General features: G+C 36.9%; 1 protein-coding gene across 1 annotated transcript; it reads left to right on the top strand.

Moving 5' to 3' along the window:
- The first annotated feature begins 711 nt into the window (after window positions 1-711).
- LOC121242329 lies at window positions 712-3,740 on the top strand. Its single transcript, XM_041140208.1, has 6 exons — window positions 712-1,058; window positions 1,452-1,749; window positions 1,831-1,942; window positions 2,240-2,584; window positions 2,704-2,985; window positions 3,121-3,740. Exons 1-6 carry the CDS (start codon window positions 712-714, stop codon window positions 3,738-3,740), a joined length of 2,004 nt encoding a protein of 667 aa, XP_040996142.1.
- The last annotated feature ends 22,054 nt before the right edge of the window (window positions 3,741-25,794 follow it).

Raw genomic sequence — 25,794 nt, forward strand, 5'->3', positions numbered from 1 at the left:
GTCTTGAGGTCCTCAAAACGATCTAACGTTGAGATATTAAAATACTGATTTGAAAATGCGTAAACATTAACTTAATTAAAAGCACTCAGAGGAATTAAGGTAAATATTATTTTAAACTAACTTTAGTTTATAAAATAATATTTCCTCATCATTAATAAATGATGAAGTCTTATTTAATATCTTTAAAAGGATGAAACCATTAAACTAATTAAAGCTTTCAACATAATTTAAATCCCAATAATATTTCAAATAACTAGAATCATTTTAATAATTAATATTAAAATGATCTCTGACAATTATAATATTTTGAAGAGATATTTTGGAGCTCTTCAAAATATTATAATTGTCTCATTTAAAAACAAGTTTAACTCAATGATACTGGAAATACCTCATATAAATATTTCCAGTACATTTAAAACACTGGGCGTACCTTAGAAGTCACCTAATATCTCGAGAGGCACGTCGTCATGGTTCGACGCACATGACGATGTTCGCAGTCGCCAGAAAGAATGGCAGACTGTTGCATAATTCTGTCATCGGAATTTGCTTATGTCAGAAAGGAGGAGCCTTACATAAGAAAGAGAGAAGCTTACGTAAGAAGGAAGGAGCGGGGGTTACACTCGTATTGCTCAACAAGTCAAACAAAAGTGGGTATCGCATGGTGAGGTTTCGACTGCTTTCTTTGAAGCTTTGCAGAATCAAAAGCATAATATGGTGATGGAAATGAAGCTCTCGGATGGCAGAGTGCTTACCTCGCCTAAAGATATCCATGAGGCTGCGTGTGTTTATTTTGAGGATTTCCTCAAAGCTAAGTCAACAAGTTCAGTGCCAGATTTGGTTGGGTTAATTTTAGAGGAAGTTTCGGAGGAGGAAAATCAATTTTTTGGTAGTAATCCATCGGTTAGGGAAGTAAAAGATGCACTTTTTTCTATTCATGAGGATAGTAGTCCGGGGCCGGATGGATTTGGCTCAGGTTTTTTTCAGCATTGTTGGTCCTTGGTGTATCAACATTTATTGGAAGCTGTTAGTGATTTTTTTGGCGGGGCTGCTTTACCAAGGTTTTACTCTACCTCTTATATTGTCTTAATTCCAAAAGTTCAGAATCCTACGTCATTTGGGAATTTTAGGATCATAAGTCTCTATTTAGTTGTTTATAAAATTTGCTCTAAAATTTTAGTGAACAGATTTACTTCAGTCTTCAGTAGGATTATTTCCATGGAACAGGGAGCTTTTTTGCCTGGTATAAGTATTTTTGAAAATATTAGTCTTACTCAGGAGCTTATTCATGATATTAATAAGTCAATTCGAGAAGGAAATATTATTATGATGAAAATTGACTTTGCAAAAGCTTATGACACGATTGACTGGGGTTTTTTAATTCATATTTTGAAAGCTTTTGGTTTTTCTGCAAAGGTTTGTCATCTGTTAGTTCAATGTGTTACTACGCCTAGGTATTATGTGGTAATGAATGGCACTGCAAAAGGATTTTTCAAGGGTGGACGTGGTCTCCGTCAAGGGGATCCTCTATCTCCTTATTTGTTCATTTTGGTAGAAGAAGTTCTCTCTCGGCTGTTAAAAAAGAAATTTGAGTTGGGTAGAATTAAAAGTTTCTCCCATCCTAGACATGGTCCTGTTATTTCTCATCTTTTATATGCCGATGACATGGTGATTTTCGCAAATGGAGGGAGGTCTTCAGTTTCAGAGATTGTTGACGTTCTTCACATTTATGCTAAGTGGTCAGGTCAACAGGTAAATAGCGCCAAGTCATCTATTTTTTTCTCTAAAAGAATTAATTCTGTTAGACGTAGACATATCTTATCGAATACACAGTTTTCAGAAGGGGTGTTTCGGGTCAGGTATTTAGGGGTGCCAGTTGTTTCTGGCAGATTGAAGTTAATTCATTTTCAGGATGTTATTCAAAAAATTCAGAAGAAGATTGAAGGTTGGAAGTTGAGCTTTCTTTCCACAGGGGCGAGAGTCATTTTATTAAACCATGTGATGTCGAGTATGCCAGTTCACTTGTTGTCTGTGATGCAGGTTCCGAAATTAGTGTTGCTTTAGTTTAATAAGTTATTTAGCACTTTCTTTTGGGGCCCATTTAATGGGAGTCCCAAGAGGAAATGGATTAAATGGGAAAGATTATGCAAACCTGTGGATGAAGGAGGGACTGGTTTGCGAAGTTTTGTTGATGTACAAAGATCGTTGCATCTTAAATTTGCCTGGAATTTGTTTAGTTCAGATTCTTTATGGAAGAGATTTTTTTGTGCTAAATACATGCATGGAAAGCATCCGCTGGAGCTTAGTCCATCCGGAGGCACCAGGTTTTGGAAAGCAATTGTAAAAGAGATTCCTGTTGTACTTTCACGTTCCAAGTGGAAGATTAGGGAGGGGAACGTGTCGTTTTGGAGAGACAGTTGGCTTAATTCTGGACCTCTAATGGAGCAGTATCAGATGGTGGGAGATCCAGAATTGAAAGTGAAGAATTGTATGATTACTAATAATTGGGATATGGAGAAACTTGAGCAGCTAGTAGGATCTGAGAAAATGGAGGAAATAGTCAATGAAATTAGTAGTAGGAGGACTGGTAAGGATCAGCTTATTTGGTTAGAAAATTTGGATGGGTCTTTCATGACTAAACCGCCTGGTCTTTTGTTCGGATTCATAATCCTATTTGTCAATGGTCGGATTGGATTTGGAATTCAGCTTTACCAAAGAAATTTTCTATGGTTATGTGGAAGGCCTTAAACTCATGCCTTCCTATGGATGATCGTATAAGGAGACCTGGTGTGTATTTAGTCTCGAAATGTGAATGTTGTCGAGAATGTGCCATTGAGGATATTAATCATGTGTTATATAGTGGAAATATTGCTAAGGCTATATGGAAGTTAAGTTCAAATACTTTGGGTATCCCGTTTGTCCCGTTCTGGTGTTGGAGGGCAACTGTTGAGGCTTGGTTTCAAAGAGCATCGAAGTCGTCTCAGTTAGGTACTCTTATTGGAGTTATACCTATCATCATCACATAAAATTTATGGAAGTGGCAATGTACAGCGCGAATGGAAGGTAGGAAGGAGAAGGTTCAGGTTCTATGGAGATTGATAAAGTATTGGATTAATTGGGTAGGTATTAAGATTCATAAGGATTCCCGACTAGGGGAAAAGGATGTACAGATCCTGAAGTCTTTGAATCTTTCAATTAATTCAAAAAAAGATGAGGTTTTAATGGCAGTAAGATGGGAGAGGCCGAAGGAAGATTGGTTTAAACTGAATGTGGACGGAAGTAGTATTAATAATCCTGGAATTTTGGGTGCTGGAGTAGTAAGAAATGAGTTTGGGAAGATGGTTTTTATGTTTGCTGAATCCATTGGAAGTGGTAGCAATAATCTTGCGGAAGTTATAGCCTTGCGAAGAGGGCTTGAGCATTGTAAAAGATTGGGGCTTAATAATATAATTATTGAAATGGACTCGCTTTTGGTTGTTAATTGGGTTCAGGACGGAAGATGTAGTCTCTGGTACTTAGAGGATTTTTGGGACGATACTATGAATATGTTGGCAGAGATGAATTTTTCTATTAAGCATATTTATCGGGAAGGGAATAAGGCTGCAGATTTTTTGGCTCAGTTGGGAAGTAATGGGGTCTCCTATGAGTGGTTAGGGCAGACGGAAGTTCCTCTTCTATTAAGAGGTATACATAGAACAGATTCATGTGGATTGGCATATCGCAGGAAGTGTGGATGTCTTTAGTATGGGTAGTTTTGTTCATTTGTAATTTTTGGTTATATTGTTTGAGTTTTTGTATTGGTGTCTGGTGCTTGGGGCTTAATTGTCTTTCATAATATTGTAAAGCCCGAGTACATTTGATTGTTACCATGGTATTCCTCTGCCACAAGTGAGGGCTTATTAATAAACTTGGGTAGGGGTCACTATTGGACAGGTGATTACTCACTCTTTAATAAAAAAAATAAAAAATAAAAAAATAAACATTCAACCGTTAACAATCCAATCCATTTTTTAATTTAGTGTAAAATCAAATCTGTATTATTGTCGTTACTCGTTGTTCGAAGCATTTTGGGAACTCCTATTCATGTCTCTGGTCTATATCATTTACTCCCAGTTCTTTGAGCATGTTAATATGATCACTGAAATTAAACATTACCAACAATAAGTATATTCATATAATTGTTTAATAAATAAATTATAATATTAATTAATAATTAATTTGAACTTACTTTAAGTGACTCTATCTCAGGACAATTGTTTAGCACGTACCACTGAATCCATCTATACTGGACTGGTCCTGCAACTCGAGCCTCACATGGCAAATGAACGGCTAAGTGAACCATGATATCGAAGAATGACGGTGGATAAATACTCTCCAACTTACACAATATTATAGCAATTTCTCATTCCATACAATCCAAAACTTATACATTCAACGTTCTAGCACATAAATCCTTAAAAAATGCACCCAACTTAATTAATGCAACTCACACATCTCCTGTCAAGAACCCACGGATACCAACAGGGAAGATACGTTGTAAAAATACATGACAATCATGAATTTTTAATTTAGTAGTTTTTCAATCATTTGTTCGCACACACCTTGTTAAATTCGAGACATACTCGTCTGGTAATTTAATCTTTTACAATCACTTACAAAATGTAGCTCTTTCATTCCTTGACAATGTATACCACCCAATTGGCATATAGACAGACGGACCACTTTGTTGCAAGTACATTTCATGTCTGATTTCTAGCCGCTTTAGATCTTTCCATGAGTTTATATTATCTTTCGTTTTGCCTTCAATTGACATAAATGTTCATAACACGAACTGGCATATATTTTTCTCAATATGTATAATATTGAAACTATGCCAATATTTTAACCTCAACCAGTAGGGGAGTTCTAAAAATATACTCTTCTTTGTCCAGTTCAACTCATTAGTATTTCCTTTTCTCTTCAGTTGTTTTTTACCAAAATCATTAATTCTGACGTCCACAAACTGTGTAATAACATCTTTACCAGACAAGATTGGTGGAGGGTGCCCCCATTCAACAGTGCCATCAAACATACTACCATTTCTAAACCATCTATGGTCAGCAGGTAAAATTTGACGATGACCCATGAAGCATAGTTTCCTTCCATACGTAAGCTATTCAGATTGGGTATGTTTGTTGCAAGTCGAACATGCCATTTTCCCCTTAGTGCTTCAAACTGACAAGTTTCGATAAGCAGAAAAAACATTTATTATCCATAACACTGCAGTATGCATCTTGAATGACTTGTCTATTGATGAATCAAATGTTAAGACTCCATTCTCTCACAAATCTTACAATTCTGCAATCAGTAGCTGTAAGCGTATGTCTATATCATTTCTCGGTGATCTCGGACCTAAAATGAACAAACTGATCATGAAATATGGATCTTTCATACACTTCCACGGTGGTAGATTGTACGGCATAAGTACAACTGGTCAAGTACTATGACTAGTACTCATGTTCCCAACGGATTAAATCCATCTGTTGATAACCCAAGTCGAACATTACACAATTTTTCAGCAAACCATTGGTGTTTCACGTCAAATTCCTTCCAAACATGAGAGTCTGCAGGATGTGACAAAACAATATCATTATTGACTCCAGATGATGAGTGTCATGTCATGTCCATTGTTGTTGAATGTGACATAAATAATCGTTATAATCTAGGTATTAATAGAAAGTGACGTACGACCTTCCGTAGCACATTCTACTTCTCAGTTGTCCATCTTGATTCATGGCAAATGGGACACTTGTTCAACTACTCATTCGCTTGCCAAAGTAAGACAATCATTTTTACAAGCATGTATTACATTGTAATCAAACCCGAGTGCTCTTTTCAACTATTTTGCTTCATAGAAGTTGCAGGGTAAAATATTGTCTGATGAAAGTACCTCTTTAAACAGCTCGAGTAACATATTGACAACCTTAATAAATATTAGGCACATGGATTTTATATGAAGTAGTCCAACTGTAAATGACAACTTACTGTGCCTTCTACACCCAGGATATAACTCAAACTGTGAATCATCCCACAAACGGGTAAAAGCGTTATGACCCTAATCAATTGAATTTGATGAGTCTGTATCACCTTCATCCATAAACATTCACGCACCAATGTCACCCAGCATTTGCTCCATATCCTCTTCGGGATCGTCGCCAACAACCACGGGATGTACATCTTCATCGATGTCTTCATCTTCATCACGAAGTTCGAATGACATTGAATACAATTCTTTGTGTAAGACCCAATTGGTATAACATTGGTCAATACCTTTGACAAACAGATGCTCTGTCACCAATTATATCTTATGAGAACACAAATTCTTGCATTGTCGGCATGGGCATCTAATACAACCACTGCAGTCAATTGTACAGGATGTGAACTCCAAAAATTTCTTAACACCTTCAGCATATATATTGTAATTCTCACCCAATCGGTATCTAATATGCATGCAACTCTTATCCATGTCTAATATCCTATTGCAAACAATCACGTGTATTAAGAAACCAAACATTATGTAACATATTATGCAATTTTTTCATTTCACCAGGTAGTTGGTCATATCCCATTCATGATTGTAAAATCATAATCGCCAACCTACCAACTATTATCTGTCACATTCAACAAAATTTCAGCAGCGTCTCCCCATAGTTCTCCAAATATGCTCATTTGGTCATGCACATCGATGAGTAATAACTCGATGCACCATCACCAAAACTACATATCTAGAGAACAATAAGGGATGACTCTACCAAAATCATAATGTCGGACGCAACGGATATAGTTGGATAGTTTGCGAGAATAATCTTACAATCCCAAACTGTCCACTCTGGACAATTCAAGAGTTATCAATAAACCCTTCAATAGGATTAATAACTCTCGAATGGGTCTAATGTTTATTTCAATGCAACGTACAAGATATGATATTAAAACACAACAACAATACAAGATACGAGAATTCAAGATACGGGAATAGAAGATAAAATAATCTGCAAATCTTAATTATTTTGTATTTTAAGTATCATAAATATTAAGTGTATTTTAAATATCCTAATTTTATGTTTTAAAATTAAGTGTATTATTATGTATTTTAATATTAAGCATATTTTAAGTAACTGTAAATATTAAGTATATTTTAAGCATCCTAATTATTATGTATTTTAATATTAAGTGTATTTTAAGTATCCTAATAATTGTAATTTAGTTATGAAACTGTTTTTTGTGTTAACATTCGAACGGGTTCGAACATGGATGATCGTTTGAACAATTTGATATTGCGATTGAACAGTCCAACCCAAAATACGAACTAGAGAGCAAAACACAATCGGAAAATATTTCCCCATCATTCCAAACATCAATTCACAATGAAGATAAATACACAAATACATAGATTCGATGATAAAAACTATTATGGAGATAAATACACAATGAAGATAAATACACAAACATCAATTCACAATGAAGATAAATTCACAATATGGACATACCTTGAGCTGTGCAAACCGAAATAACTCAAGAAACACCTACAAAATGGTGTTTAAACAAATACTATCACTATAATGAAGAAAATGAGTTAATTTATATTGAAATTTAACAAAAAAACATACCTTGAATCAATATAGTGCTAATGTTTATACATTTCGTAGATAGAATGAAGGATTATGGAGAGAAAAGTGGAGGATTGTGGAGAAGAGGAGTGTTTTGGGCGCTGGTTGAAGAAGAAGAAATGAGAGAAGTTCATGAGCTGAGTGGTTTTGAAGGGGTTTTGTCATTGTAATAAGTTCTCCACACCTTGAAACGATGTCTTTCTAATTAAAATACAACTTATTACAACGGAATAAGTTGTCACCTGAGTCATTGGAGTTCGCACATGAAAATTCAATGGGCGCCAAAATAATCCCGCTAGAAAAATTTTGGCAAAAGCATTTGAACGGTTAATTATGGTGTTCGAACTCTCTTCTTTATGTATATTACTGTTTGAACTATACGGTTGAATGGTGTTATATCCCGTTTGAACGTACTTCTGGATTTAAATAATAGTAATTTTATCTCTTTTAATCGAACTATATTATTATAATTACTTAATTCAACCAAATTATTAAATTAGTTTATTAATTCACTATATATATTGTAATATATAAATATAGTATTAGTATATTAATAAATACTATAAGTATAATAACTATAGAAGTTAAGATAACTATACTGATATTAGTTATAAAATAATATAACACTAAATATAGTTAATAATATATAATATAGTTATTATATAGGTACTATAGTTACTATTAATTCACGTACTATTAGTGACGTTTAAATAAATGCCGCCAGTTTATATGATGTGCTCACAATGTAATAGCAGCGGCATTTATGGCAACACCGTTAATTTATTCAATGTGTCACCAACAAATTGTTTACAACTAGCTAGAATCAAATTTCTTTCCAATATCAAGTTTCTTTACCATGTTTAATTCCTCAGCAACTTTATATAACTTAGATCTATCAAGAAATGAAATTCTTAGCCTTCCCATGAACATCAAAGGATTTGTTGCAATGAGTCACGTAAACTTGTGGTGTTGCAAGAAACTTGAAGAAATCTTAACTTCCATCAAATTTAATACATGTATATGTTATGGGATGCAAGTCGATAGAAATATTTCTAGAAGTATCAAGAATATTGGAATTCAATGGAAGGCACATCATATCGCTAAAAAGAATTGATTTGGGCAGCTGCGACAAAATGCATAAGAACATTTGGAATTATAAAGTGCCTAAGTCCTTTACTATGGAAGGTATATGCTTCTCATTCTCTCTCTCTCTCTCTCTCATGCAATTCTTTAAAATTGATGGTGATGATGATGACATTGGTTTAACAGGAACATTATGATGCTACTGTTATTGGAAAATCAGATTTTAGAGTGGTTGCGATATGAGAAAGAAATTTTAGAAAATGAAATTGTTAAGAAAGGGGATGATGATGTCCAACTAACGGGAAATGAAGAACGGAAGCTATCATGGTGGACATTCTGGTGGTAAGAGCTCCCTCCTCCTACGCGATTTTGGGACGTCCATCCTTGAACTACGTGATGGCGGTGACGTCCACCTACCATCTAAAGGTAAAGTTTCCAACTCCTATGGGTGTGGGCGAAATGTGTGGTGAGCAAGAGAGTGATACTCCTGGGAAATGAAGCCTGAGGCAATCAAAGTCTGAACTCTTGAAGAAGACTAGGAGGAAATAGTCTTTTAGCGACTTCTAGCTTTGATAGAGCTGGACAAGGAAGTAAGAGACAAGGAGGACCTACGACAAGTAGAGCCCAACGAACTTTTGGTACTTGTACCTGTAGATCTGAGAAGACCGAAACGCACTGTCCAGGCGGGGTCTAAGACGGCCCTCGAGCTGAGCCAGTCCATGAAGCAACTCCTTGCCAAACGTCGAGATGTGTTTGCATAGTCACGAAGATATGACTGAGATTGACATGTCAACCATCGAACATCGTCTCAGTGTGGACCCCAAGGAGAAGAGAATCAAGCAGAAGCACTGTAGCTTTAGTGTAGAGAAGTATGCAACCATCGCCGAAGAAGTGGACCGGCTCTTGGCAGCAAGATTCATTAGAGAAGTCCATTATCCTGAGTGGCTCTCCAATATAGTCCTGGTGTACAAAGCAAGCGAAAAGTGGAGGATGTACGTGGACTTCACTAACCCAAACAAGGCCTGCCCAAAGGATAGCTTCCCCTTGCCACAGAAAGATCTGATAGTAGATTCGACGACATCCTTTGCTCAGCTTCATGGATGCATGCTCCAGATACAACCAGATCAGGATGAAACTAGATGATGAAGAGAAAACGGCTTTCATCACCGACCAAGGACTTTATTGCTACAGAGCTATACCTTTCAGTCTCAAGAACGCAGGTGCAACATACCAACGACTGGTCAACCGAATGTTCAAAGAACAAATTGGGCCAAATATGGAGGTTTACATGGAGGACCTCCTGGTAAAAAGTAAGAAGCCGGAATAGCACCTTGATGACCTCATAGATGCCTTCACAGTACTCAGAAAATACAAGATGAAACTCAACCTACTGAAGTGTGCCTTCAGCGTTGAATAGGGAAAGTTCTTAGGCTTCATGGTCTCAGAGCATGGAATCGAGGCTAATTCTGAGAAGGTCAAGGCGATCATGCCGCCACCACGGACAATCAATGAAGTCTAAAGGTTGGCAGGGAGAGTGGCCGCCCTTAGCCATTTTATCGCAAGGTCGACCGACCACTGCCTTCCTTTCTTCAAGGTTCTTAGAAAGGCATGGGAGTGGGACGATGAGTTTAGTCGGGCCTTCAGTAAATTAAAAGAGTATTTGGCCCATGTGCCACTCCTCAGCCAGACCAACCCGGGGGAAGACCTGACCATATACCTAGCAGTGTCCCCGAATGCTGTATCTGCTGTCCTGACCAAGGAGGAAGGCCAACAGCCAATCTACTACATAGCAGAGCTTTCCACGGAGTAAAGGCCAGGTATCCTCGAATGGAGATGTTAGCATTCACATTGGTCATCGCTGCCAGATGACTAAGGCCATATTTCCAGGCTCATCAAATGAAGGTACTCACAGATGTCCCGCTCAGAAAAATACTACAGAAACACGACATGTCCTGCTAAATGATGAATTGGGACATTGAGTTAAGCAAGTTCGACATTGAATATCTCCCCCGCACTACGATTAAAGGGCAAGTTTTGGAAGACTTTGTGCCTGAATTCTTGGACTTTCTTGAAGAAATAACAGGGTACCCCAAAGAAAACCCTGGCAGGTCTACGTTGACGGCTCGTCCTGCCATGGAATGCCAAGCACTTGAGAAAATATTTTGCATAAATATCGTGACACCACCAGGCAATGTAGCTAAACAATTTGTCAATAAAAAGCGCCCAAGAACTCATTTTGTTCTCTTGTGTCTAAAATCTTCAATCAAACAAGCACAGTCCCTTGGCTGACCAAGATGCATTGGCTAAAGGCCAAAGCCCCCGAGCTTTGCCCCAACAACAGCCAGTTGGAACACAAGTCCCTTGACTTGCCGACCTTCGTTATAGGTTGTTGTCTACGATGCATTAGCTTTGGGCTAGAGCCCTCGAGCTCTGCCCACACAACAGCTAGTCAGAACAGAAGTCCCATAACTGTCGACCTTCGTGGGGTACAAGTGCAGCCCCTTGGCAGCCACGATGCATTGGCTAAAAGCCAGAGCCCTCGAGCTTTGCCCAAACAACAACCAGTTGGAACACAAATCCCTTGACTTGCCTACATTCGTGCTAGGTTGCTGCTTGCGATGCATTGGCTATGGGTTACAACCCTCGAGCTTTGCCCAAACAACAGCCAGTCGGAACACAAGTCCCTTGACTTGCCGACCTTCGCGGGTTACAAGCCAGTCTCTTGGCTAGCCATGAGGCATTGGCTTAAGGCTAGAGTCCCTAAGCTCTGCCCAAACAATAGCCACAAAGTAAACAAAAGCAAATCTAAGCGGGAGAAGGATACGACAATAAAACAAACAGAGTTACACGACTACAAATGCAAGGTATATATATATATATGTATATGTGTCATTGTTACATCAAAAACTCAAACGGGCACAGAGGAACAAAAAACAAAAGAATGACAAAACAAAGCTAACACCGTGAGCTAGAACTGAGAAAAGCCAGTAGCATCTGCTCCTTGCCCAGAGACTTCGCAAAACAATAAGCTTGGCAGTTTGGAAGGAGAGATTGAAGGTCAAGAGTGTCGAGGTCAATCCAGGGTTCTCCTTCAGGTGGTCACGCATGCAGTTGAGGCCTTCCTTATAGCCATAACCCTAGGCCTCATCTTGAGAGCAGGAGCTAGCCAAAGTTGTGACTTGATGATTTCCGCATGCTGCCGAGCCGCCTCATAGGAAGACCCTGAGAGATGGGCCTGAATTTGAAACCTCTTTTAACCATAACCTGCCTTTTTTAGATGGTGACAGACTAAATAGAATTGTCAAAATTATGTAGTATGGACGAAACAATAACTTGTGAGCCTAGTCACGACTATGAAATTACCGCTTATCCTAAAAGTTTAAGTTGATAAGAATAGATAGATCATATTATTTATATTTATCTTAACACTACTCATGTGTGGGCAGATTCTCTCTCAATAACTGTTCCCAACACGTAAAATATTTAATTAAATGGGTTAAGTGTAGATTCAGGGTTTGAATAAAACCTCTAATCTGATACCATGCAAAATCACCACTCATCCCAAAAGGTTAAACATATAGGAAAAGGTAAATTAAATCATTTATATTTGTATTAACAATGACTAGGTCAAACATTATATCCAAATATCATAGACGATATGCTAAAATTGATTTAGCTTTATTCATTATAAAAATCAATTTATATATGTACAAATATGTATGATACATGGCTTAGGTATATAATCCTAATAATAGAGTCACAATTTGGTGTTTTATGCAACAACATATTATTACAAATAATTTAACCTTTAATTTTATTTTATTTTTGTTTGTAAATCAACTCTCACCCATAGATCCTCAATCTATGGGTGTTAGTTGACTCATCTATTATTTATGGATGATCTAATCATTTGTTAGAAGGAAAATGAAAGAAGTGCTTGAGTAATATATGAAAATCTGGAGAAATATCAAGGTTGGTCAAGGCAAAAAATCAATCTCAATAAATCCTCAATCTTCATCACTAGAAACACCAACTCCACCATCAAAGCTCCAATCATGCCTTACAAGTCATCTTCAGGCAGAATGAAATATTAGGACTTCCAACCTCTTTCAAACATGCCAAAAAAGAATAACTTCAATGAATTAATGGAGACAATCAATGCTAAATTAGAAGGTTGGAAGTCAAAATTACATTTGCAAGTAGGGAGGACAATGTTAAATTAGATTAGTGGCAATCACAATTCCTTCATATCGGATACTATCTTTTATGCTACCAAAATCAGTGTGCAAGTCTTTGAAGAAAAGCTTCAAAAATTTCTAGTGGGGCTTTCCCAAAAATCAAAGTCACAAGCTCACTTTGAATTCATGAAATCAATTTGCCTAGCAAAAAACTTAGGCAGACTTGGCCTAAGGTTAATGGAGAATATGAACTTAGCACTTCCTACAAAATAAGATGGAAAATGAGCCAACCAAACTCTGGACTATGGCATGAAGTCCTTTAAAAAAAACATCTTACATCCGCATATTTTTGGAATGTTCTGTAAAAGAACATCGGACTCTTGGATATGGAAGGGACTCCTAAAGACAAGAGAGTTACTTTCAAAAGGAAAACGTTACCAAATCTTTAACGGCTCATTAGTCAACATATGGTCAAAACCTTGGATCCCTACATTGGAAAATTTCAAGCCAAAGCCCCTGCATCAAATAAATGAGATGAATCCTCACCTGAAAGTCTTAGATATTATTGGTAAGAACCTGTGCTCTTGGAACCATGAGAAAATGCAAACTCTTTTTGACCCTGATTGCATCATAGAAATTCAAAAAATTTCCCTTCCTCGAGAAATACATGTAAAACATTGAGCAGTGGGTCTCAAGGGGCAACACGCCAGTGCATATAGTTCGTCTGATATATCATTCGGATTTCTCGCATGCATTTGTACAACCTACATATTAAATCAAACATAAACATTCAACCGTTAACAATCCAATCTATTTTTTAATTTAGTGTAAAATCACATCTGTATTATTCTCATTACCTGTTGTTCGAACCATTTCAGGAACTCCTGTTCATGTCTCTGGTCTATATCATTTGCTCCCAATTCTTTGAGCACGTTAATATAATCACTGAAATTAAACATTACCAACAATAAGTATATTCGTATAATTGTTTAATAAGTAAATTATAATATTAATTAATAATTAATTTGAACTTATTTCAAGTGACTCTCTATCTTAGGGCAATTGTTTAGCACGTACCACTGAGCTTTCTCGAACTCCCTTCCACACAAATCATAACCATGCTGAGCACCAAGTGATCGTACTTGTTGGGAAAATACAAATAACCTGTTTTGTTGTCTTGCTTGGTCAACATCAAAATTCTTGTCCAGTCGATCAAAACTTGTGTCAACGCCATGGAAGTATTTGGAATAGAATCTATGACACTCATCATTAATATATGTCTCTGCAATTGATCCTTTTGGGCGGGCCTTGTTACCCACTGTGCGTTTCATCTTTCCAAAAAACCGTTCAATAGGATACATCCATCTATACTAGACTGGTCCTGGAAGTTGAGACTCTCATGGCAAATGAACGACTAAGTGAACCATGATGTCAAAGAATGACAGTAGATAAATGCTCTCCAACTTACACAATATTATAGCAATTTCTCGTTCTATACGATCCAAAACTTCTACATTCAACGTTCTATCACATAAATCTTTAAAAAATGCACCCAACTCAATTAATGCAACCCACATATCTCTTGTGAAGAACCCACGGATACCAACAGGGAAGATACATTGTAAAAATACATGACAATCCTGACTTTTTAATTCAGTAGTTTTTCAGTCATTTGTTCGCACACACCTTGTTAAACTCGAGGCATACCCGTCCGATAATTTAATCTTCTATAACCACTCAAGAAATGTAGTGCTCTCGTTCCTTGACAATGTATACCACCCAATTGACATATAGATAGACGAACCACTTTATTGCAAGTGCATTTCAGGTCTGATTTCCAATCGCTTTAGATCTTTCCATGAGTTTATATTATCCTTCATTTTGCCTTCAATGGACATAAATGTTTCTAACACGAACTCTCATATATTTTTCTCAATATGCATAATATTGAGACTATGGTGCAATTTTAACGTCGACCAGTCGGGGAGTTCTAAAAATATACTCTTCTTTGCCCAATTCAACTCATTAGCACTTTCTTTTCTCTTCCGTTGTTTTTTACCAAAATCATTACTTCTGACATTTACAAACTGTGTAATAATATCTTCACCAGACAAGATTGGTGGAGGGTGACCCCCTTCAACAGTACCATCAAACATCCTACCATTTCCACACCATTTATGGTCACTAAGTAAAAATTGACGTTGACCCATAAAGCATAGTTTCCTTCCATACGTAAGCTATTCAGATTGGGTATGTTTTTTGCAAGTCGGCCATGCCATTTTCCCCTTAGTGCTCCAAACTGACAAGTTTCCATAAGCGAAAAAATCATTTATTATCCATAACACCGCAGCATGCATCTTGAATGACTTGCCTATTGATGAATTAGATGTTAAGACTTTATTCTCTCACAAATCTTTCAAATCTGCAATCAGTGGTTGTAAGTGTATGTCTATATCATTTGCCGGTGATCTCAGACCTGGAATGAACAAACTGATCATGAAATATGGATCTTTCATACACTTCCACGGTGGTAGATTGTACGGCACAAGTACAATTGGCCAAGTACTATGACTAATACTCATGTTCCTAAGGAATTAAACCCATCTGTTGCTAACCCAAATCAAACATTACTTGATTCTTCAGCAAGTTGTGGGTGTTCCAAGTCAAAGTCCTTCCAAACTTGAGAGTCTGCAGGATGTGACAAAACAATATCATTCTTGACTCTAGATGATGAGTGTTATGTCATGTTCATTGTCGTTGAACGTGACATAAATACCTTTGTAATCTAGGTATCAATAGAAAGTGACGTACAACCTTCCGCGACACATTTTGCTTCTCTGTTGTCTATCTTGATTCATGGCAAATGGGACATTCGTTCAGCTGCTCTTTCGCTTGCCAAAATAACACACAATCATTCTTACAAGCATATATTATATTGGAATCAAACCCGAGTGCTCTTTTCAATTGTTTTGCTTCATAGAAGTTGCAGGCTAAAATATTGTTTGATGAAAGTGCCTCTTTAAACAGCTCAAGCAACATATTGACAACCTTAATAGATATTAGGCACATGGATTTTATATGAAGCAATCTATCTGTAAATGAAAACTTACTGTGCCTTATACACCATGGATATAACTCATGATGTGAATCATCCCACAAGCGGGTAAAAGTGTTATGGCACGAATCATTTGAATTTGATGGGTCCGTACCACCTTCATCCATCAACATTTTCGCACCAATGTCACCCAGCATTTGCTCCATATCCTCTTCAGAATCGTCACCAACAACCTCGAGATGTATATCTTCATCGATGTCTTCTTCTTCATCACGAAGTTTGAATGGCGTTGGATACAATTCTCCATGTAAGATCCAATCGGTGTAACCTTGGTCAATACCTTTGACAAACAGATGCTCTCTCACCAATTCTATCTTATTAAAACACAAATTCTTGCATTGTCGGCATGGGCATCTAATACGACCATTACAATCAATTGTACAGGATGTGAATTCTAAAAAAATTTTAATACTTTCAGCATATATATTGTAATCCTCAACCAACCGATCTCTAACTTGCATCCAACTCTTATCCATGTCTAATATCCTCTTACAAATAGTCACGGTCATTACGAAACAAAACATTATGTAACATATTATGCAATTTCTTCATTTCACCAGTAGTTGGTCATATCCCATTCAGGATTGTAAGATCATAATCGCCAACCTGCCAACTATTAACTGTCACATCCAACAAAATTTCAGCAGCAACTCCTCGTAGTTTTCCAAATATGCTCATTTGGTCGTGCACATCGATGAGTAATAACTCGATGCACCATCACCGAAATTGCATATCCAGAGAAAAATAAGGGATGACTCTATCAAAATCATAATGTCGGACGCAATAGATATAGTTGAATAGTTTGCTAGAATGATCTAAGAATTCCGAACTGTCCACTCTGGACAATTCAAGAGTTTGAATTGATAACTCTTGAACAGGTCTATGGTTTTTTTCAGTGCAAAGTACAAGATACGATATTAAAACACAACAACAATACAAGATACGAGAATACAAGATACGGGAATAGAAGATACGATAATTCACAAATCTTAATTATTATGTATTTTAAGTATCCTAAATATTAAGTGTATTTAAAGTATCCTAATTTTTATGTTTTAAAATTAAGTGTATTATTATGTATTTTAATATTTAGTGTATTCTAAGTATCCTAAGAATTGTAATTTAGTAATTAAACCATTTTTTGTGTTAACATTTGAACGGGTTTGAACATGGACGATGGTTTAAACGATTTGATATTGCGATCGAATGGTCCAACCAATTCACAATGAAGATAAATACACAAATACATAGATTCGATGATAAAAACTATTATGGAGATAAATACACAATGAAGATAAATATACAAACATCAATACACAATGAAGATAAGCATACAATGAAGATAAATACACAAATATCAATTCACAATGAAGATAAATTCACAATATGGACATACCTTGAGCTGTGCAAACCGAATTAACTCAAGAAACACCTACAAAATGGTGTTTAAACAAATATTGTCACTATAATGAAGAAAATGAGTTAATTTATATTGAAATTTAACAAAGAAACATACCTTGAATCAATATAGTGCTAATGTTTATAGATTTCATGGATATAATGAAGGATTATGGAGAGAAAAGTGGAGGATTGTGGAGAAGATGAGTGTTTTGGGTGCTGGTTGAAGAAGAAGAAATGAGAAAATGAGAGAAGTTCGTGAGTTGAGGGGTTTTGAAGGGGTTTTGTCATTGTAATAAGTTCTCCACACCTTGAAACGACGTCTTTCTAATTAATATACAACTTAGTACAACGGAATAAGTTGTCACCTGGGTCATCGAAGTTCGAACACGAAAATTCAATGGGCGCCAAAATAATCCCACTAGAAAAATTTTGGCAGAAGTGTTTGAACGATTAATTGTAGTGTTCGAACCATATTACATACGGTCGAACGGCGTTATATCTCTTTCGAACGTACTTGTGGATTTAAATAATAGTAATTTTATCCCTTTTAATGGAACTATATTATTATAATTATTTAATTCAACCACATTATTAAATTAGTTTATTAATTCACTATATATATTGTGATATATAAATATAGAGGCGATTCTAGCTAGTCCGGCTGATCTTATCTAAGAAACAAGCCTCCACTTATTATATGCCACATCAGACATTATACATAACAGATACGAGATTCACCCATAGAGAATCACAAGCTCATGCAACCCTCTTTCAAAATTGTTTCTCCCTTTCGAATCACAGTCCATCTCTTGCTGACACCCACCTCTCATTCCGATGCCTATATTAGCGATATCAGACAGGCCCACATTCAAAGAAAAAGAACATATAATAAAGAAAGAATTTGGCTACAAACAATTGATTGCTCCATAAAAAGAACGTATAATAAAGCATGTGCGTGGAAACAACTCCGCCATTTTCAATCTATTAAAGCATGCATCCAGCTATCTTGAATTGGTTATTTAGTTATTATCATTTTTTTTCTAAATTTTCCTCGGTTGTGCTTTTAGGCGGGCTAAGAATAAATTCGATCCATTAAGAAAAAAGAAACTTCTACAATTCTGAAAATCAAAGTTCAAATGAGATCCGTTGAAACATAACTAAAAATATATGAAGAAAAAGTGAAATTAGAATAAAAGACTAAAGAAACGGGAGTGTAGGAATGTAAGATCTGAATCATGGGTTTTCCGAGGATTGGGACTAGTGGTTTGCCTTGGAATCTGGAGGAAGTGAAGCGAGCCAAGATGATTCCAATCACTTGAATCCGAAATCTAGCGAATCTACGCGCAGAACTCACTGTGTAAGCTCCAGCCGTGGCCGCAATGGCAGCTCTCGCCAGTAGGCCCTGCATGAGCCATGAACTGGTGGTGCTGTTGGAGCCTAAGGAAGAGGAAGTGGCAGAGGCAGTAGTCGATGTTGGACTCATCATTTAGTGGTCAAAACTTCAACGCAAGGTTCACTCAAGAACGGTCACACAGTTGGATAGGTGTGCCTCATACGTGGCATCACGGGATTGGCGGGCTATTTTTAAGCTTTTATAAGCCCGACCGGCTCTAAGGTACATCGATATAAATATAGTATTAGTATAAGTATATTAATAAATATATAAGTATAATAACTATATAAGTTATGATAACTATACAGATATAAGTTATATAATAACACAACACTAAATATAGTTAATAATATATTATATAGTTACTATAGTTACTATTATAAGTTATACTATAGTTACTATTAGAAGTTATGATAACTATACTAATATTAGTTATATAATAATATAACACTAAATATAGTTAATAATATATAATGTAGTTATTATATAGTTACTATAGTTACTATTAGTTCAATGTGTCGCCAACATACTATTAGTGATATTTAAATAAATGCTGCCAGTTTATATGATGCATCGACAATCTAATAGCAATGGCATTTATGGCAACACCGTTATTTGTATTAGTAGCGGTGTTTATATAAACACCGTTAATTTATTCAATGTGTCACCAACGAATTGTTTACAACTAGCTAGAATCAAATTTCTTTCCAATATCAAGTTTCTTTATCATGTTTAAGTCCTGAGCAACTTTATATAACTTAGATCTATCGGGAAATGAAATTCTTAGCCTTCTCATGAACATCAAAGGATTTATTGCAATCAGTCACCTGAACTTGTGGTGTTGCAAGAAACTTGAAGAAATCTTAACTTCCATCAAATATAATACATGTATATGTTATGGGATGCAAGTCGACAGAAATATTTCTAGAAGTATCAAGAATATTGGAATTCAATGGAAGGCACATCATATCGCTAAAAAGAATTGATTTGGGCAGCTGCGACAAAATGCATAAGAACATTTGGAATTATAAAGTGCCCAAGTCCTTTACTATGGAAGGTATATGCTTCTCATTCTCTCTCTCTCTCTCATGCAATTCTTTAAAATTGATGGTGATGATGACGACATTGGTTTAACAGGAACATTATGATGCTACTGTGTTATTGGAAAATCAGATTTCAGAGTGGTTACGATATTAGAAAGAAATTTTAGAAAATGAAATTGTTAAGAAGGGGGATGATGATGTCCAACTGACGGGAAATGAAGAATGGGTGATAAATATTGAGGGACCATACTCTTAGGAGGATATAAACGAAATTGTAGTATATTTCATTATGTTTTTTTAAAGAGGATTCTATTTATGATGCTGAGGTAACTATTAACAGCTCAAATCGTGTATGCTGTAATAATATTGGTTATAACGAAGTGTTACATTTGGTTAATAGTGATACGAATGAAGTCGGAGGCAGATATGGATCTGAAGTAGGGGTGTGGTACTCTCATTTAGAATTTTGAGCTAAAGCTTTCAGACAATTTGAGAGTTCAACTTCATACTCGTAAGGGTCCTTTTTGGGCACTGTATTATATAGTTGGGGAGCCAGTATTGTACAAGCATGAAAGCGGAGCACATAAAAGAAGAAAAATGGTTTGAATTAATGATAGGCCAAGTGGCCTGCCAGCCCCTTTTGCTACCATTTCTTTTATTTTGGATATCTTTGTAATCACCTGCCTCCTATTGCTACTATTTCTTTGGATTTTTCCGATAAGATTTTCCTTTAATTTTTGTTTCTTGTCACCATCTTTCAATGTCAGTCATAAACTGATTGATTTATTACCTCACAATCTGTCCTTTTGGGTTTAGAATTTAAGATTTGCAGCAATCATAATATTTAATACAGCAACATCTGCTAAAACGTGGGGGATCTTGGTGGTTAACTGTGAAATACCATGTTATAATTTTCTCCTTGGTTTATAAATTGTTTGTACAATTTTCATTTCCATATGCATGTATTCTTGAGTGCTAGTCTTAGTCCCACATATTAAGATTTTACAAAATCTCACCGTGGTAGTGCCACATAGGTCACGCTCCTCAGGACCTTAGATTTTGATGCAATGACAAAGTTTGAGTGTAGTAATTATGAGTTAAGGATCTGACACCACTAGAGGATTGAGAACATTATGATTAAGTGTTGTATTTGAACTTTATGAAAAAAGACCAGATGAATGTATTATTCATTCGCTTATGGGTTTGTGACAGGTGACTTATAGATATTGTAACATACCGTATTTTAGTATATTTTCACTGAAGTATTATTTTTAATAATTCAAAAATTTATTCTTTTATTTTATAATTATCGGATATTTTAAATAGGTTATTTTATGATCTTTAAATTGTGAAAAATTAAATTGTTATGTTTTCTTAATATTTATTTACTGTTGTACATTTAAATTGTTCTTTTAAATTAATTGATTGTGGGATTTAATTATTTTATTTTCATTGTATCATTATGTTTAATTTATTTTAATGGATTTGCTGTTTAAAATCATTTTTATTGGATCATTTTCTGTGACCTAAGATGTGAGGATTGGACCTCATTTCTTTCCCTCTATTTTTCTTTTTCCCTTTTTCTTTTCTTTCCTTTCTCTTTTTTCTTTTTCTCCCTAGTTTTTCCCTCCCGCACGACGCACTCTCTCACTCTCTCTCCCCGTCCGATTTCATCTTCTCCCAGCCCAGCCGCCGCGCGCCGCCGTGCACCTCACCGCCCAGCCCATTCGCTCCCTCACTGGCCGGCGACTATCTCCCTCCAGTCTCAGCCCCTATCGCGCCGCCGTTAGCCTCCACAAGCCCCTCCAAGCCGCAGCGTATCTTGAGCTCCAGCGCCGCCGTCGCGCCACCTCCGGCCACCATCTCTTCACCACTTCATCCCCGACCTCTTGGCAACCCAATGGACCCAACCCCGGCTCCGATCCGTCACCGGTGAAGCACAACCAAGCTCATCTCCGATTTCGACTTTTTGGCCTTAAAACCACCCTTTGTGTCGCCACCCACGGCAAACCACCACCACCATTGGCTTCACCGACCTACCTAGGCCCTACCCTATCAATTTCGGGTCTTAGTTTGTCCCCATTCAAAAGTGGGTTCTTGAGACCCACGGCCACAATGTATTTTACACTGTTACGTTGCTGAGTCACCACTTTTTGCACCTTCGTGATCCTTCGAAAATCATATTATAGCGCTGTAAGTATTTTTCCAAAGAACTATTGTGATTTAAATATATTTTTGTACTAACTCATATTATTGTGATCTGGTTGGTTGGACATGCCAGACTGAGTCCGAGGAGTTCGGGGGTCGGATGGATTATGGACGGAGTTGTGTGATTGGTTGGTATTGTGAATTCTTGGTTGTTGGTTTTGGTGTTCATGTACATAGCATATTGCACGCATGATCATGTTTGTAAAGGAAACTGGGTTTTCGTGTACATGCATTCATGTTCATGTGTTTTATGAAAACTGGGTTTTCATGTGTTAAAGGATTTTGGGTGCGTGTGCATCACAACCCCAAGCCGAGATGGGGTATTATCTCGGTGGAGCTCCTCTGGTCACTCGGGAGCGGAATATACTGAGTGACGTCCCCTGGATTGTCGCTGGGCGACGATGGGATCAGACGAGATGATCTAGTGCCGACTCTGTGGCCCCTTTGCTGGTGGGGGCTAGAGGATGCTTGGCCACGTACGCGCTGGGCGCAGAACTGGGCATCGCTCGTTGCGTAGTGGGTGCTTGGCCACGAACGCACTGGGCGCAGAACTGAGCATCGCTACGAAGCCAGGACGTGCGGATGATCCCTAGGGAAGATCATGGTGCATTAGTTAATGGAATAATGGGCTGTTTTCTGGGAAAATAGCATGTGTTGATTAAAAGGTTTTTACGTAATTTATTTTCTGGAAAAATGACAGAGTATTGTTTTGGGCCAAAATGAGATTTTGGCGTGTGTTAAAAATATCTATTTTCGGGGAAAATAGTATTTTTGGATTTAATGCATATCTCATCATATGCATGCATGTTGGTAGCATTAATGTATTTTTATCTCGTAGTTATTTGGGTTATACTTACCTGCAGTACCATTTTTGTGGTAACGCAGATTTTGATGCAGAGGAGGATGAGGGTGAGCCTGAGGAGTCGGCTCCGCCCGAGGAGTGAACTGGGATCACTCGTTTTGGTTTGAGACTTGTAAATATTTATTTTGGATGACTGTATAATTTTTAAACCTTTTAACTGATTGTTTAAATTGTATTAACAATTCTGGTACTTAGTTGTATTAATTATCCGCTACGTTGTTTTTGTACACTGTTGCATGTACACACACTTGGCACTAACGTTGGGATGTGTGACCCTGTTGTCATCATCCCGGTGTCTCGATTCCCGTGTCTCCTTGCATGGGGGTCGTGGGCGCCACAGATATTGTGGTTGGGATGTAATTTAATTTTTCTGGTAGTGTTAATTAGAATTGATTATGATCCTTTTATTTATTTTAAGCATGTGTGGATACACCTCTTGTCCCAATGTGTGAGGGGTATATGACCCGAGCGGCCAACATCCAAGCGTCACAGTCCTCATCGTCGAGGTGGGGGTCGGGGGCGCCCCATGATAGATTTGCCCAAATGATATAAAATTAATGGAGAACTTTGGTCACTAGTTTTTCTCTACCATGGTACAAACAAAATTGAAGGCATAATAATATAATTGTCCCAAGTCGAGGAGGACGTGATAAGCTTGAGTCTAGAAGCATTTGTACAGATCAAAATACTTAGGGCATGTTTGGGGTTGCATTAGGAGGGTTAAAAAGTGCTTAAATAGCCTTAAAAGTAGTTTAATAATAAAATTAGGTTTTTGGTTGACACATATTAAACTACCTTTTAATATAAGAAAAGCTAAAAAGTAGATTTGATATTTTTTCCCAAACGTACTTTTCCGGATATTACAAAAGAAGGTTAAAGTTTTAAAAAAATATCAATGAGTAAAAATATCCATATAAACTTTACATAATTACAACTTTGCCCTTATCTTATGCATAATTGTATTGTTATTTCACTTATGCATCATTGAATGGATTTTTTCATTATATTTGCTGAGAATTCTATTAGATTATTCTCGTTGTTTTTTTATTGTAAAATTTGATTTCTATCAAGGATATCGTCGTGATCATTAAAAAATTAAATGACCTTTTATGTCGTTTCTACAAAAAAAAAACAGGAAAAACACTTTTAAATTTGTTTTCAAAGAAATATATCATGTTTAAAAGTACTTTAGATATATGGTTCCCAAACAGTAAATAGCTTTTTAATAGTAACACTTATTACTTAATCTCTGCAACTATAAGTATTGAGCTAAAAACTAAATTACCCACCGTAATTACAAACATGCACTTAGAGTGTTTTTCAATCGTAATGCATGTTTTTCGGTTAGACCTAATTATCTCTCTAATGAGTTAAGAGTACTTAATTGGTCTGAATATCACATACAATCATTGCCAACCAATTTCCATGGAAAGAAACTCATTCTCTTTAAAATGTATGGTGGCTTTATCAAGGAGTTAGGCAAAGGATTAAAGGTAATACATGTTACAATTTTTCTTTATTGAGTTTTAGTGGATGCCTTCACCTCCATATATTTCCAAGAAGCGTCAAGTTAAGATCTTTATGCCAGCTTAGTCTTGCAGATTGCTCAATGGCTTGGTAATTTTCCTAAAATCAAGTGTAAAATTGAATCTTTAAATACATTTGATTTAAGTGTAACACCCCGTATTTTAGTGTATTTTTATTGAATTATTATTTTTATTTTATTCAAAAATTATTCTCTTGTTTTAAAATTATTGGATTTTAATTGGATTATGTTTAGGATTTTTTAATTGGTGAAAATTAATTTTTATGTGCTTTCTTAATATTTATTTATTGTTGTGCATTTAAATTGTTTTTCATATTTAATTAATTACTATGGGATTTAATAATTTCAATTTGACTTTACCATTACGTTTAAATTATTTTATTTAACTTGAGGTTTTGAAATCATTTCCGTTAGATCATTTTTGTGACCCAAGTTATGAGGATTGGACCTCATTTCTTTTCCCTCCATTTTTCTTTCCTCTCATTTTCTTTTCTTTCTTTTCTTTTTCCTCCTTATTTCTCCTTCTCTCCCGCGCGAAGCCCAGCCCGCTCTCCCTCTCTCCCGTGTGTCCGTCGCCCATACCCAACCCGCCGCCGTCGCGCCGTCGTGACCGTCACCGCCCACCCCATTTGGTTCCCCAGCCGCCGGTGACCTTACCCCACCAACCTCACCTCCATTCGCGCCGCCGTTAACCACCAGTAGCCCTTCAAAGCCGCGGCGTCACTTTCGCTCCAGCGCCGCCGTCGCACCACCATTGGCCACCATCATCACACCACTTCATCCTCGACCTCTTAGCAACCCATTGGACCCAACCCCAGCTCCGATCCGCCACCGGTGAAGCTCCACCATCTAGATTTCCGATTTGGGTATTTTGGTCTTCTACCGTCCATTGCGCCTCCACCCACGGCAAACCACCGCCACCACTAGCTTCACCGACCTCCCTAGGCCCTATTCTATCAAATTTGAGTCTTCGTTTGTCACCGTTGAAAAGAGGGTATCTGTGACCCACGATCACATTGTATTTCACACTGTTCGACAGCTATTTTTCGACTTCGAGCGCACCCGTGATACTCGAAAAATTATTATATAGCATTGTAAGTATTTCTCCAAAGAACTTTCGTAATTTAAATGTATTTTTGCACTAACCCATTTCACTGTATTTATTTGGCATGCCGGACTGAGTCCGAGGAGTTCGGAGGTCAGATGGATTTGTGATTGGAGTTGTTTGGCTGGTTTGGTTTAATTGGTTTGGTTGTTGATGAGTTGTTTTTTATTGGATTTGTTGGGATTGGTTCTGGATGGATGTCGGATCAGTGTTGGTG

Source organism: Juglans microcarpa x Juglans regia, chromosome 8D (assembly GCF_004785595.1).
Source record: "Juglans microcarpa x Juglans regia isolate MS1-56 chromosome 8D, Jm3101_v1.0, whole genome shotgun sequence".
Taxonomy (NCBI): Eukaryota; Viridiplantae; Streptophyta; class Magnoliopsida; order Fagales; family Juglandaceae; genus Juglans; species Juglans microcarpa x Juglans regia.

Excerpts from the sequence above, each read along its gene's own strand:
- LOC121242329 (XM_041140208.1), top strand. The coding sequence starts at position 712 with ATGGTGATGGAAATGAAGCTCTCGGATGGCAGAGTGCTTACCTCGCCT. Across the intron at positions 1,059-1,451 it reads GGCGGGGCTGCTTTACCAAG|GTATTATGTGGTAATGAATG; the intron begins GTTTTACTCTAC and ends TACTACGCCTAG. Across the intron at positions 2,585-2,703 it reads AATTAGTAGTAGGAGGACTG|CTTTACCAAAGAAATTTTCT; the intron begins GTAAGGATCAGC and ends TTTGGAATTCAG.